A 10,801-nucleotide genomic window follows, 5' to 3' on the forward strand; every position below is an offset into this window, starting at 1 on the left:
CAGTTGTTGGCAGTGCAGTTGGCAGGCGGTGTAGTTGGTGGTGCAGTTGGCAGGCGGTGTAGTTGGTGGTGCGGTTGGCGGTGCAGTTGGCGATGTATAGTTGGCAGTGCAGTTGGCAGGCGGTGTAGTTGGTGGTACAGTTGGCAGTGCAGTTGGCGATGTATAGTTGGCGGTGCAGTTGGCAGGTGGTGTAGTTGGTGGTGCAGTTGGCAGGCGGTGTAGTTGGTGGTGTGGTTGGCGGTGCAGTGGGCAGGCGGTGTAGTTGGTGGTGCAGTGATTGGCAGTGCAGTTGGCAGGCAGTGTAGTTGGCGGTGCAGTGATTGGCAGTGCAGTGGGCAGGCGGTGTAGTTGGTGGTGCAGTTGGCAGGCGGTGTAGTTGGTGGTGTGGTTGGCGGTGCAGTGGGCAGGCGGTGTAGTTGGCGGTGCAGTGATTGGCAGTGTAGTTGGCAGGCGGTGTAGTTGGTGGTGCGGTTGGCAGTGCAGTTGGCGATGTATAGTTGGCAGTGCAGTTGGCAGGCGGTGTAGTTGGCGGTGTGGTTGGCGGTGCAGTGGGCAGGCGGTGTAGTTGGTGGTGCAGTGATTGGCAGTGCAGTTGGCAGGCAGTGTAGTTGGCGGTGCAGTGATTGGCAGTGCAGTGGGCAGGCGGTGTAGTTGGTGGTGCAGTTGGCAGGCGGTGTAGTTGGTGGTGTGGTTGGCGGTGCAGTGGGCAGGCGGTGTAGTTGGCGGTGCAGTGATTGGCAGTGTAGTTGGCAGGCGGTGTAGTTGGTGGTGCGGTTGGCAGTGCAGTTGGCGATGTATAGTTGGCGGTGCAGTTGGCAGGCGGTGTAGTTGGCGGTGCGGTTGGCGGTGCGGTTGGAGGTGCGGTTGGGGGTGTAGTCGTTCCTAGCTGCCTAAACTGTAAAGCTCATTCGTGGCTGTCGTTTTCGAGGTATTGGGACTCATTGTTGGCACCAAATCCAGAAGCAGTTGTCCTGTAGGTAACTCGTTTTCAAGCGTTCAGCTGCACTGGAGCCTTTCAGTGTAAAGTTGTGCGTTTAACAAAATGTGGACGACACATTGGAACGTAGTCAGTAAATGCCTTCTGAACACAGATCATCTATGCTTTTTAGGTTAACATAAAGTTTACGAGAATTGAACCGACTTGAGTTATCCTCTCAAATATCCCAACCGACCCTGTTGTATTTATTCCCTTCTGTTTTGTTCAAACTAAGACTTAATTTCCACACACATTCTTTCACCCTTCCTCATCCCCCCCCCCTTTTCCATGGTTGTCAGTTCATCTCCAATTGTCCATTCACTAAATGTAAATATAATGTATCAGTTATTTTTTTCCCCCTTAACCATAATTCAAACTACCTCACGCCAAGTTTTTACACATCTCAGCTTCAAAGAAAATCCCCTTTGTGAATTGTTACAATGTAAATGAACCGGGCCCCTCCCGTATGAATACTATCGGTCTTAAAGCTGACGTAGTTGATTAGCGTTAACTGGGACTAATGCACCAGCAGTATCAGCACGTCACGAGTATCCAGAGGGGGACAGGGCTTGGCTCGCCGTGCTCGCCGCCGCTGTCAGCACCCCCCGAACACAGCAGTCTGGTACCAAACTGCCCTCTGCAAATCTCTCTTAGTTCCCCCAGAATGACGTCATCTTGCAGATGACAGAGTCATGCTGCTCGACTAGCCGGGAGAGAGCTTGGCGAAGTCGCTCGTCCACGGGTCTAACTCACCCAAGGAGCCTGCCCTCCCTAGTCACCTTTTATATGCATGCTAGCTGTGATCTGCATAATCAATAAAACTGGTTTCTGTTTTTTTATTACATTTTTAAAGCCGTGCTAGTGGATCTAGAGCGATCAGTTATGTTGCCTGACCTTGTGTTGACTTGAAAATGTAAATTCTTCTGCACACGAGGACCAAGGGCCACACTTCCTGGCTCAGTGCTCATAACATAACTGTAAAGTGAAGCTCATATGGTATGAAAAAACTCCCATGTTATGAAAAACTCAGTATAAAACTGGAGTGAATTGTATCATTGTTATCACATCCACAGGAGCACACACACACACAAACACACATACACACACACACACACAAACATACCTGCTGTTCTCAGTAAATTTATGGGTCAGATTTATTCTAATCCTTACATAATCTGATAATTCACCTTGAGCCTAGCTCACAAGTGACTATGACAACCTGTCTCACATCCACAGCACAAACATGTACACACACACACACACACACACACACACACACACACATGGCCAGATTGGGTAATGAAGTGCAAGCCAAGCTGCAGCAGTTTGAATGAACCCGGTCCTGTTGTGTAGCATAGCTGCTCTGTGTGCTCTGCAGGTTCCCGGCGAGATGTCTGGCCCTGCCGCCGAAGAAGAGGAGCTTCCTGCAAATCACACAGGTCAGAGGAATCGCTCGGAAAGACGGCTCGTCTAACAAGTCAAGAATTACAGACACGGTTTGACAAATTGAATATATTAGACGTATAAACTGAATCATGATATAGTATATACGTAACATTCAGATACTACTGAATCAGGTACATGATATATATATAGATATAGATATAGATAGATAGATAGATAGATAGATAGATAGATAGATAGATAGATAGATAGATAGATAGATAGATAGATAGATAGATAGATATACGTATATATAGATATAGATATAGATATATAGATATGTGTGTGTGTGTGTATGTATATATGTGATACTCCGCTCCGCATTAGTTGAGCACTTACAACACCAGTGACAGTTTTGGGGAAAAAATGCTATATATACACACACACACACACACACACACACACACATACATATACATATACATATATACGTAACATTCAGATACTACTAAATCAGGTACACGGATGCATTGGATGCACGGATGCACTGCAGTGTGTCTGCAGGCATGATCTGTGTTGGTGCATCTGCAGTGTGTATGCAGTGTGTCTGTAGTGGTGATCTGTGTTGGTGCATCTGCAGTGTGTATGCAGTGTGTCTGTAGCGGTGATCTGTGTTGGTGCATCTACAGTGTGTATGCAGTGTGTCTGTAGTGGTGATCTGTGTTGGTGCATCTGCAGTGTGTATGCAGTGTGTCTGTAGCGGTGATCTGTGTTGGTGCATCTGCAGTGTGTGTGCAGTGTGTCTGCAGGTGTGATCTGTGTTGGTGCATCTACAGTGTGTATGCAGTGTGTCTGTAGCGGTGATCTGTGTTGGTGCATCTGCAGTGTGTATGCAGTGTGTCTGCAGGTGTGATCTGTGTTGGTGCATCTGCAGTGTGTCTGCAGGCGTGATCTGTGCAGGTCCTGAAGATCTGATCCAGAAAAGCAGAGAAGAAAGTTCAAGATAGAACTACTAGTGTTGGATAACGGACTCTTCCGCTGGTGTGTGTGTGTGCATGTGTGTGCGCCTGTCTGACTGTGCTTGTGTGCGCATGTCTTGGTACGGGAAAACGTATGTGTAGGTCCTAAAGGTGTAATCAATGACTGGCGAAGGTTTAAGTTGGACAGCGTGGATCAGAGCACCCCTCAGAACAAGAGACAGTTGCTCAGGCAGATGTCCACCCCACGAGAGGATGACAAAGAGAGACTGAACAGAAAGGTGTGTACACAGACACACACACACACACACACACACACACACACACACACACACACACACACACACGAGAATAAATCCTGTCTCTCTTTTTCCGTCCTGTCCCTCAGATGAGCGTTCAGGAGTATGAACTAATCCAAAACGAGGACGAGCGCTGCTTGAAGCGCTACAGGAAGCAGTGTATGCAGGAGATGCACGAGCGCCTGAGTTTCGGGCCAAAGTTTGAGGTCGTCCACGAGCTCGAGAGCGGGGAAGCTTTTCTGGAGGTGATAGAGAGGGAACATCGCCTGACCCTGTTGGTGGTTCACATCTACCAGCCTGGTGTCAAAGGTTGTTGTTTTTTTTACATTTTAGGGTTGAATTAATATCAAAAAACGTTGATTGATTAAAATTATATGATATGAATTGAATTAAATCTGATTAAATATCAATAATTGATATTAAAAAGTGTGATATTGGGCTACACAAATAAAATTGACTTGACTTGTTCACATGATTAAACTTTTAATTTGATGATTCGATGCTGACTCTTGTTAAAAGCCGTCGCTCTGTGTCAAAGTAGATGATGCTGTACTCTGTGAGGTCATAGGTTGCTTATGATTTATGTTTTTATTCAGATTATCCTCTTTACTTTTGACGGTAAACAAACAGACGCATACCAGTACATCAGGCTGTTAAAAGCCTCCCCGGATCACCAAATGGAAACGTGTCATTCTCTCTGAAATAGTCCTTGTCCTGACAAACCTGGAAACCTGACACATGTCGTCCTCTTCTGTCAGGCTGCCGGGAGCTGAACTCCTGTCTGGACTGTCTGGCTGCAGAATATTCCAGCGTCAAGTTCTGTCGTATCGACGCCGTGGCCACGGGCGCCGCTGAGCGCTTCACCCCCGATGTCAGTAAACCTACTAGTCATGATAATCTACGACTATTCGGCTGTTCATCCATTTCCATCTCTTCCTGTCCTCTGCATCTTCCTGTGTCACGCCAGCCACCTGCATGTCCTCCCTCACCACATCCATGAACCTCCTCTTTGGCCTCCCTCTTCCCTGGCAGCTCCATCTTCAGCATCCTTCTCCCAGTATACCCAGCATCTCTCCTCCACACATGTCCAAACCATCTCAATCTTGCCTCTCTTGCTTTGCCTCCAAACCGTCCAACCTGAGCGGTCCCTCTAATATACTCCTTCCTAATCCTGTCTTTCTTCGTCACTCCCAATGAAAATCTCATCATCTTCATCTCTGCCACCTCCAGCTCCACCTCCTGTCTTTTCATCAGTGCCACTGTCTCCAAACCATACAACATAGCTGGTCTCACAACCACCTTGTAAACCTTCCCTTTAACTCTTGCTGGTACCCTTCTGTCGCAAATCACTCCTGACACTCTTCTCCACCCACTCCACCCTGCCTGCACTCTCTTCTTCACCTCTCTTCTGGACTCCCTGTTACTTTGGTTACTAGTCATGATAATAAGAATTATTATAGGGCCGTACCGAATACCTTTTTTTTTGTTGCTTCGAATATTTGGCAGCAGGTATTCGAAGGTGGGGGTGGGGGGGGTGAGACGAGACTGTCCTCCACCAAAAAAACGACCCCATAGGTCATTTGTACAAGCAGCTTATTACGACGACCTATAGTCACGTTTTAAGCTACTTCCTCCGTAATTATAACACGTTACTTTCCCTGTGACAATAAGCTTCTCCTTCCATAAGCTCTCGCGAGAAGGACTATTAATAAAAGCAAAGCTTAATGTCACATAGCGGTTATAATGTCCACGCTAGCTGACTCTCTAGCTTTTGGCTAGCGTTACGTTAGCTCTTATAACGTCATTCATAGGTAAACACACTGCCAATAGATATCTTAGTTACTACACTAGACGGCAAAACACGCTGACTACATATTCTATTGTTCCCAAATTGTTTTAAAAACCCACAATGCACAGAGGCGAAAAGTATCTGTGGCATATCTCCTGCCGCCGGTAGGGGGCGCTAATTTAGGAAACACTCCTGTGGGTCGTATTAGAGGACAAATGACCTATGTGGTGGTATGGGTTGGAGGACTGGTTGAGCCTGTGCAATAATCAAATTAGATAAATTAAGGCCTTAGACTATAAGGCCTAAATTGCTCCCGTTTGCCTGCACTCCGCTTTTTGGGGTCATCTTCACAAATTCTGCAGGCCACCACATGCCTCCTCCCATACATGTGGAGTCGCCAGCTGCTTCTTTTCCCCTGACAGTGAGGAGTTTCACCAGGGAGACGTAGCACGTGGGAGGATCACGCTATCCCCCTCCTCCAGTTCCTCCTCCCCCCCGAACAGGCGCCCCGACTGACCAGAGGAGGCGCTAGCGCAGCGACCAGGACACACACCCACATCCGGCTCCCCACCTGCAGACACGGCCAATTGTGTTTGTAGGGACGCCTGACCAAGTTGGAGGTAACATGGGGATTCGAACCGGCGATCCCCATGTTGGTAGGCAACGGAATAGACCGCCACGCCACCCGGACACCAACACAATGTTAATTATGTGGTGTGGTGTGGTGTGGTGCGGTGTGGTGTGGTGTGTGTGTTATTGGATATACTTATATAAAACAAGCACTTAGCAATTTTGCACAATCTGTATTTTTTCTGCAAACGATTCATCACCATAGCAACCCATCATCCTATACTGTTTTTGTTGCCGTCCTGCCGGCTCCATCGCACAGTCTGACGTTTCCCCCGTGCCTGTTTACCAACTGCTGTTTACCGTTTGCCGGAGAAAATAAATACTGATTTTGTCGTCGATGACCATGGCAACGAAGGCTTCAAAGCTTCCGGGTCAGCCCTATATCGTCGTCATTGTTGTCATTAGTATCCGTATTATTAGTTGTGGTGGTAGTTGTAGCGATGCGGTAGTTTTTGGAGCAGCAGTTTCGCTTGTCTTAACTGTTGTGAACCAAATATTGATGCCAAAAAAGTTGACCAATCTGTCCGGTCAAGATTTAGGGGGTTGGCCAGATGCAAACAGTGCAAATGCAGGACACAAACAATAAGATTGTGCAGGCCGGATCTATTAAGACCACTGGTGGGTGTAAAACGTTGATAGGATGCGTGTCAGGATTTATTAGGTACATATCCTGCCAGCACACTCTTACCCCACTGGTCAGTGAACCGCCATGATACACTTTAATACAAGACTAGAAAGTAAAACTTCTTGAAGGTATGCCCAACGGTACATGACGAGAGCAGTCTTCAACTACGTGCCTCGTTGTTTTTGGAGTGAAGACCACACAAATTTGATACCAAACTGATCTGAGAGAGCAGTGGATCATCAAAATCGATCGTTTAATGTTTGCACGGAGAAATGTGCATCCTGTGACGTAATGTTTTTTTAGTTTTACACACTCTGGTAGTTGAGAAAAGTTGGTTTGGGCAGAATTTCCCTTTAAAAAAATGTCTCCCCCCCCCCCAGGTTCTTCCTGCCCTGCTGGTGTACAAGGCCGGCGAGTTACTGGGCAACTTCCTGTCCATCGTCAAACACTTCAGAGAGGAGTTCTTCGCTACAGACGTGGAGGCATTTCTCAATGAGTACGGCCTGCTGCCTGAGAAGGACTTTGCGGCCTGCCCCGACGAGGAGGAGGAGGAGGAGGAGGAGGTGGAGTAGGAGGAGGTGGCGAGTGGAGCGAAAAAACAACAAAGGCTGTGAGATTAGGGGAGGGGAGGAGTAATGGACGGGGATGGGAAGGAGACGAGAGAGAGGGAGGTGTAGTAAAACGGCAAAAGGAAGGCGGCAAAGAGGGGAAAGAGCGGAGGAGGTGGAACTGCTGAGGCGCGAGGAGACGGAGAGGAGAGGCAGAAAGTAAGGAAAGGGTAGTTGGTTTGTCGGTGTTCCTTCATCATACAGCACAGAAACCACATCCTGTCTGACCCACACACGTAGTGAGAGAGCAGAGAGTGTAGACGTAAAAGCTCGGCTGGAAAACACAAATATACTCATTCAGTAGTGATCCTACGGCGAGCTCGCACACACAAGTACACATACATAAGCTAGGTGCAGTCATGCTTTTTAGATATTAGGTGTAAAACGTGAAGACATCTGTATCGAATGTTGCCTGTCACTCCGTCACAGCTCTCTAATAAAGTGTTTTTTGTGTAATAAAATGTTCAGAATACGCGTCTGCCTTTAATAACATACAGTCCGCAGTGTCACCGAGACGCCGTCTGCTTGAAGAACATGCAAAGGCCTTCAGCGCGACTCTTACTGCTGTAATGTGACGTAGTTCAGGAAAGTGGGCGAGGACAAAACGGAGGGATGTGATCCGGTCCTGCAGGATTTGATTGGAGGGCACGTTTTATGATAGTGGTTGGAACGTCGCTCGCCCGCCAGCTAGGACGTGGCGACGCAACCACCAAATCTTTACTGTTTTAGGGGAAGTTAATGTGATGCGGTTTTGATGTAAAAAATTTTTGTAATTTTTATTTAATGTCGTCTTCAAGAAGAAATTTGATTTCATGTTGTTTGAAAAGTGTTTCTGAAGGAAGAGTATGTCCAGAGCGTGCCGGAGGTGAAGAGAGTGTCAGACAGAGTGATGAGTACGAAGCTGGAAATCGAAGGTGTATCGCTGAATGTTATCAGCGCATATGCCCCGCAAGTTGGGTGGGAGATGGGCGAGAAAGAAGATTTCTGGAGTGAGTTGGACGACGTGGTGGAGAGGGTACCCAAGGAGGAGAGAGTGGTGATTGGAGCAATGGACATGTTGGTGAAGGGAACAGAGGTGATGAGGAGGTGATGGGAAGGTATGGAGTCAAGGGAGGAACACAGGGTGACGTACAAGAGTGGAGGAAAGTGCACACAGGTGGACTAGAAGGTACACTGCAAAAGGGATTTGAGACTGCAAGGTGGTGACAGGGGAGAACGTAGCTAGGCAGCATCGGGTGGTGGTCTGTAGGATGACTTTGGAGACCAAGAAGAAGCGAGTGAAGACACAGCCGAAGGTCAAATGGTGGAAGTTGAAGAAGGAAGACTGCTGTGTGGAGTTCAGGGAGGAGGTAAGACAGGCACTGGGTGGTAGTGAAGAGTTGCCAGATGGCTGGAAAACCACTGCAGAAATAGTGAGGGAGACAGCTAGGAAGGTACTTGGTGTGTCATCAGGACAGAGGAAGGAAGACAAGGAGACTTGGTGGTGGAATGAGGAAGTACAGCAAAGTATACAGAGGAAGAGGTTGGCAAAGAAGAAGTGGGATAGTCAGAGAGATGAAGAAAGTAGACAGGAGTACAAGGAGATGCAGGGTAAAGCAAAGAGAGAGGTGGCAAAGGCAAAGGAAAAGGCGTATGGTGAGTTGTATGACAGATTAGACACTAAGGAAGGAGAAAAGGACTTGTACCGATTGGCTAGACAGAGGGACCGAGCTGGGAAGGAGGTGCAGCAGGTTAGGGCGATCAAGGATAGAGATGGAAATGTGCCGACAAGCGAGGAGAGTGTGCTGAGAAGGTGGAAGGAGTAGTTTGAGGGGCTGATGAATGAAGAAAATGAGAGAGAGAGAAGGTTGGATGATCTAGGGATAGGGAATCAGGAAGTTCAGCGGATTAACAAGGAGGAAGTGAGGGCAGCTATGAAGAGGATGAAGAGTGGAAAGGCAGTTGGTCCTGATGACATACCTGTGGAGGCATGGAGATGTTTAGGAGAGATGGCAGTGGAGTTTTTAACTAGATTGTTTAACACAATCCTGGAAAGTGAGAGGATGCCTGAGGAGTGGAGAAGAAGCATACTGGTACCGATTTTCAAGAACAAGGGCGATGTGCAGAACTGTAGCAACTACAGAAGTATAAAGTTGATCAGCCACAGCATGAAGATTTGGGAAAGAGTAATAGAAGCTAGGTTAAGAGGAGAGGGGATGATCAGCAGCAGCAGTATGGTTTCATGCCAGGAAAGAGCACCACAGATGTGATGTTTACTTTGAGAATGTTGATGGAGAAGTATAGAGGAGGTCAGAAAGAGTTACATTGTGTCTTTGTAGATTTAGAGAAAGCATACGACAGGGTGCCGAGAGAGGAGGTGTGGTATTGTATGAGGAAGTCGGGAGTTGCAGAGAAGTATGTAAGAGTGGTGCAGGATACGTATGAGGGAAGTGTGACAGTGGTGAGGTGTGTGGTTGGAATGACAGATGGGTTCAAGGTGGAGGTGGGATCACATCAAGGATCGGCTCTGAGCCCTTTCTTGTTTGCAATGGTGATGGACAGGTTGACGGACGAGATCAGGCAGGAGTCTTCGTGGACTATGATATTTGCGGATGACATTGTGATCTGTAGCAAGAGTAGGGTGCAGGTGGAGGAGAGCCTGGAGAGGTGGAGGTATGCACTGGAGAGAAGAGGAATGAAAGTCAGCAGGAGCAAGACGGAATACCTATGCGTGAATGAGAGGGAGGACAGTGGAATGATGAGGATGCAAGGAGTGGAGGTGACGAAGGCATATGAGTTTAAATACTTGGGGTCAACTGTCCAAAGTAACGGGGAGTGCAGTAGAGAGGTGAAGAAGAGAGTGCAGGCAGGGTGGAGTGGGTGGAGAAGAGTGTCAGGAGTGATTTGCGACAGAAGGGTACCAGCAAGAGTTAAAGGGAAGGTTTACAAGATGGTAGTGAGACCAGCTATGTTATATGGTTTGGAGACAGTGGCACTGATGAAAAGACAGGAGGCGGAGCTGGAGGTGGCAGAGTTTAAGATGCTAAGATCTTCATTGGGAGTAACGAAGGAGGACAGGATTAGGGACGATTATATTAGAGGGACAGCTCAGGTTGGACATTTTGGAGACAAAGCAAGAGAGGCAAGATTGAGATTGTTTGGACATGTGTGGAGGAGAGATGCTGGGTATATTGGGAGAAGGATGCTGAATATGGAGCTGCCAGGTAAGAGGAGAAGAGGAAGGCCAAAGAGGAGGTTTATGGATGTGGTGAGGGAGGACATGCAGGTGGCTGGTGTGACACAGGAAGACGCAGAAGACAGGAAGAGATGGAAACGGATGATCCGCTGTGGCGCCCCCTAACGGGAGCAGCCGAAAGTAGTAGTAGTAGTAGTAGTAGTTTGAAAACTTTTCCCAAAATTGCAGCCAAACTATCAGTTGCTATTGCTGTGGCTCCACACTCATAAAGCAGCAGAAGCACATGCAAGAGTTGTCATAATTATCCTTTTGTTGCAAATATCATTAACTTTATTTAAA

At 47.6% G+C, this 10,801-nt stretch overlaps 1 protein-coding gene across 1 annotated transcript; it reads left to right on the forward strand.

Annotated features, from left to right (window-relative positions):
* Window positions 1-2,366: 2,366 nt before the first annotated feature.
* pdca (phosducin a) lies at window positions 2,367-7,251 on the forward strand. Its single transcript, XM_056293694.1, has 5 exons — window positions 2,367-2,415; window positions 3,481-3,617; window positions 3,725-3,944; window positions 4,394-4,506; window positions 7,060-7,251. Exons 1-5 carry the CDS (start codon window positions 2,367-2,369, stop codon window positions 7,249-7,251), a joined length of 711 nt encoding a protein of 236 aa, XP_056149669.1.
* The last annotated feature ends 3,550 nt before the right edge of the window (window positions 7,252-10,801 follow it).

The sequence above is a fragment of the Lampris incognitus genome, chromosome 14 (assembly GCF_029633865.1).
Source record: "Lampris incognitus isolate fLamInc1 chromosome 14, fLamInc1.hap2, whole genome shotgun sequence".
In the NCBI taxonomy this organism is placed as follows: Eukaryota; Metazoa; Chordata; class Actinopteri; order Lampriformes; family Lampridae; genus Lampris; species Lampris incognitus.

Excerpts from the sequence above, each read along its gene's own strand:
- pdca (XM_056293694.1), top strand. The coding sequence starts at position 2,367 with ATGTCTGGCCCTGCCGCCGAAGAAGAGGAGCTTCCTGCAAATCACACA. Across the intron at positions 2,416-3,480 it reads GCTTCCTGCAAATCACACAG|GTCCTAAAGGTGTAATCAAT; the intron begins GTCAGAGGAATC and ends ACGTATGTGTAG. Across the intron at positions 4,507-7,059 it reads CTGAGCGCTTCACCCCCGAT|GTTCTTCCTGCCCTGCTGGT; the intron begins GTCAGTAAACCT and ends CCCCCCCCCCAG.